We start from the raw sequence: 4,382 nt of genomic DNA, 5'->3' as shown, positions 1-4,382 counted from the left end.
CACGGCTTAGTTGAATACTCGATTCTGATTGGTCAATTCGGAACATGTGGGCTGTGTAGTGTTTAAGGACTTGTTCGTGGATCAGAAACTGTAAACAGACTTGAACCTTGATCAGTGCTGCCGTAAAGTTGTTGTCTCGGTTCCAGCCGTTGGTGCGCCGTGGAACAGAGCTTTTTTTTCTTTGCGGAATAAATAAGATAATTTTTAAGTCAATAAAGTAATTTCAATTAATATTGGGAGTCGAGTCGTTAGTTTGTTTAGTATCTGGCCGTGTAATAAGTGGGTCATGTGTCATACTGCATATAACTTTTCCTCCCCACAGTCCCAGAAAGACCCGCCGCCTCTGGCTCCGCCTCCATCACTGCCATGACTCCGCCCCTCCGCAACGTCACCGGTGTAACCTCGGTAACGCGTTTAGTCCCGCCCCCCTACGACCCGGTGAATGTGAGGAACTTGCAGCATGACGGAAACAAAGAAGAAGAATATCAGTGGTTATCACAGTGTCACACCAGGTACACACACACACACACACACACACACACACACACACACACACACACACACACACACACACACACACACACACACACACACACACACACACATGTGGCTGGATGCTGGCTAGTGCCGCCCTACACACACACACACACACACACACACACACACACACACACACACACACACACACACACACACACACACACACACACACACACACACACACACACACACACACAGAGAGACAGACTCTCAGACACACACACACACACACACACACACACACACACACACACACACACACACACACACACACACACACACACACACACACACACACACACACACACACACACAGTGATGGATAAGAAGAAGGAAAGAAGAAGGAATGGAAGGAAAGGTTTAAGATAAGATGAAGGAAGGAAAGGGAGGATGGATAGGAAGAAGGAAGGAAGCAAGGTTGGAAAGCAAGGATGCATAAAAGGAAAGCTGGTCCGTAGGAAAAAGGAAGGAGAGAAAGGAAAGATGAAGGAAGGAACGTGAGGATTGATAAAAGGAAAGATGGTCTGTATAGGTAAGGAAAGAAAGGAGACAAGATAAAGGAGGTCCGTAGGAAGAAGGAAGGAGAGAAAGGAGAAATTAAAGGAAAAATGAAGGAAGGAAGGAGAGTGAGAATCAACAAAGAGAAAGATGGTCTGTAGAACTAAGTAAGGAAAGAAAGGAGGATCAAAGACAAGATGAAGGAAAGGAATCAAGATATTTGGGATGTTTTGGAAGACGATAATAACCCTCTCTTTGTCTTCAGGCCTCCTCTGGGTTCCTCCATGTCTCTCGAACCCGACGACTTCCTTCCCCCTTCCTCCTCCTCCTCCTCTTCCTCCTCTCCCTCCCTGCTTGCTAACGGCCTCCCCCCTTCCTCCTCCTCTCCCTCTTCCTCTTCCTCTTCCTCCCCCTTCGTGAGCTCTGAGCTCCAGAGACGAAAGCTTCGCTGTCACCCGTCTCCTCACCCGAGGAAACACTCTCTGGATCTCCTCCTGCGACCCGTGGATATCCTCCCCCTCTGTGACTCCCTCTTTCTCCCCCAAACTCTCTCCTATAGTGGGTATCAGATTCCTCGTCTCCCCTCTTTTTCCTCCCCTAACGTTGACTCTTTGACCCCGACTCCCCCTCCACGACCCCCAAAACCTCAGAGCGCCACGGCCCAGGAAGAGAGCTCATCTTGGGGGAGAGGGAGAGCAACACTACCCAGAGAGAGGGGGAGGAGGGAGGAAGGAGGAGAGGAGGAAGGGAGGGAGGGAGGAGGAGAGGAGACGAGGAGCAACACCATCACTGATCACACAGGTGAGAGGAGAGGAGTCATATTTAATTAACGTAAAGGAATTTCATATTTGAATAAATTCAGAAAATTACCACATAAAACATTTCCCAAAAATATGTTGATAATTTCTGGAAAATAATAAGAGTAAAAAATAAATGTATTTGGAAAAATCTGAAAAAACATACAAAAATGTTTTTCCCAAAAATATGAAATCTATTTCTGGTCACATTTGAAAAAGGTCTGAGTGATTCATTGACGTAAAAAATGTCATAGAATATTTGAATAAATTCAGAAAAATATCGCAAAAAATATATTAAAAAAAATAATCCCAAAAATATTTGAATAATTTGAGAAAATATGTTTGTTATAAATATGATTAGTTCTGGAAAATAATCATAAAAACGACGACACAAACATGCAGATACACATCTTTACAAACAAAAGGTTAAGGCGGAAGGATCCCCCTTAGCCAAACCTCTTACGTTCCCCAAAATTATAGAAAATGTTTGTTTGCAGTTTTCTCTAAAACAGTTAAATAAAAAACACAAGCATCAGCATAAATGTCTAATAGAATAATATACATTATTTACAAATTAAAAAGTCTAGAAACACTTAACCTACGTTATATATTGAGTTGAGTCGGAACATGATCCCAGATATTTTTAACACAAATTAAACTTCCTGTGTTTGAAAATATATTAATAAAGTTTATTTCATTTTATATTTCGGGGGGTTTTCAAGCATCGGCATGAATACTGGAATGTGTAGGATGCATTTTGTGTGCATTAAAAAGTCTTAAAGGGGACCTATCATGCAAAGTGCACTTTTTGATGTCTGTTATACATAAAGATGTGTGCCCGGTGTGTCGGGGAACTCACGCAGCGTCAGAAAATAAAACCCTCTCTCTTTTCCTCCGTACCCAAATCTCTAAAAACGGGGGAACAACGGAGCTGATCCAAATTTGCGTCCGATATGACGTAATATCTGAAATGTGGACCCACGGCCCTATCAGAAACGTTGCTATCAGAAACAATGCCCGACTGTTTTGGACGTAATATGGTCGGTGTTTACATTAGCATCGCTAACACTCAGAGCTAACCTGTACTGGAGAGCATGTGTGTGAAGAAGCAGGAAGTAAAAAGGAACTCACCTTGTGGTATAACCGGCAAGAGAGAAAGCCTTTGAGCTCCATACTGTTTCAGAGATAATCCTTGATAATCCATGATATGGCGTTTCATCACGGCAGTATCTGCTGGTAGAATCTCCCGTATGAGCAGGCATAAGCTCCGCCCCTCTTTTTTTATCAATTTTTAAAAAAAAAGAAGCTTTATATGCCAAATCAGCACTTTTGAAACAGGAAGTGAAATAGAGGGATCTGAGGCATGGCTAGAATGGTTGATTTGTTCGCGATTTTGAGCAAAACACTTCATAGACATGTTTTTTATATATTTTTATATATCTGAGACCTATGCTAATGCCTGAAAATAGCATGATAGGTGACCTTTAAAAACATTAAACCTACCCTGTATGTTGTTTTTAGCTCTAACAAATATCACACTTGTTTCAGAGCTTTGTATTAAATGATTAATGATCAATCTGAATCAGAATCTGTGTCCCTCTGACCCTAAATAGTTTAAACCTGGCACCAAACAAGAGGCTTATTGTGCAGAACTTGCAGTGTTTGTTCCAATAAACCCTCTGTTCCTGTTTGCATAATTAAATAATCTTAATTAATTAATGTAATCAAACCAGACCTTTAACCCCCTACAGTTTCTATCAGCCTTAAAAACACACCTTTCCTCAGTTTCCTGACCTTCCTCTTGTCTTAAAGTTGCACAAATTCAGCTGATAATGATATTTTAAATGCATGAATGGTAGAAATCATTTTGCCTTTTTAATCATGCAACATTTATAGGAATTATTTGGTATTTTGGTAAATAAATAAAGGGTGTTTTCCCCTAAATATTGACCTGTTTTCTGTGTTTCAGACCTGATCTCTGGGTCTCTGTCGGACAGAGCGAGCATGTTCGAGTTCAGCGAGAGCTTCAACAGCTACTTCGTGAGTGGAAACCTCCAGAACGAAATCAAATATGAGTTCTGTTGTCATTATTTTATATGTAATCATGTTATCTGTCCCTCAGATGAATAAAGGCCTGGTGCCTCTCGGCTCTGAAGACGAGGATGTGGATGAGAATTATGTTCCAATGAGCGCCGCCCCCACTGAGCCTCCTGTAGCACCGAGGTGAGGCAGGAATACGCCTAAAAATATTCAAAACATATTGGTATAATGAGTAGAAAAATATAAGGGACAAATGTGATCATAAAAAGTCAAAAAAGTGTAAAGAAATACCCCAAATATGTGTAAAAATAATTCAGAAAATATGTGGGAAAAGACTGAAAAACATTAGAAAAGGACAAGGCTCTGCTAAATGTGTTTATTTGTGCAGTAAAATACTGTGTAATGGGTATTCTAAAATATGTGAATACATTCAGAAAGATACCCGATAAATTGTATTATAAAAAGTCCCAAAAATATGTGGATCATTTTTGAAGATATACGGAAGAT

The 4,382-nt window shown here is 40.9% G+C and overlaps 1 protein-coding gene across 1 annotated transcript; it reads left to right on the top strand.

Annotated features, from left to right (window-relative positions):
* Nucleotides 1-82: 82 nt before the first annotated feature.
* LOC104943738 (GRB2-associated-binding protein 1-like) lies at nt 83-4,058 on the top strand (the record flags this gene model as incomplete). The annotated part of the gene is made up of 4 exons (XM_010769206.1): nt 83-512; nt 1,304-1,839; nt 3,805-3,875; nt 3,958-4,058. Coding segments are annotated over exons 1-4 (854 nt in total), but the record flags the coding sequence as incomplete, so codon positions are not given.
* Between the last annotated feature and the right edge of the window lie 324 nt (nt 4,059-4,382).

Source organism: Notothenia coriiceps, unplaced genomic scaffold (assembly GCF_000735185.1).
Source record: "Notothenia coriiceps isolate Sejong01 unplaced genomic scaffold, NC01 NC01_scaffold00006655, whole genome shotgun sequence".
In the NCBI taxonomy this organism is placed as follows: Eukaryota; Metazoa; Chordata; class Actinopteri; order Perciformes; family Nototheniidae; genus Notothenia; species Notothenia coriiceps.
The sequence above is the reverse complement of the archived record's forward strand: the minus strand, read 5'-3'. Positions and strand labels throughout refer to the sequence as shown.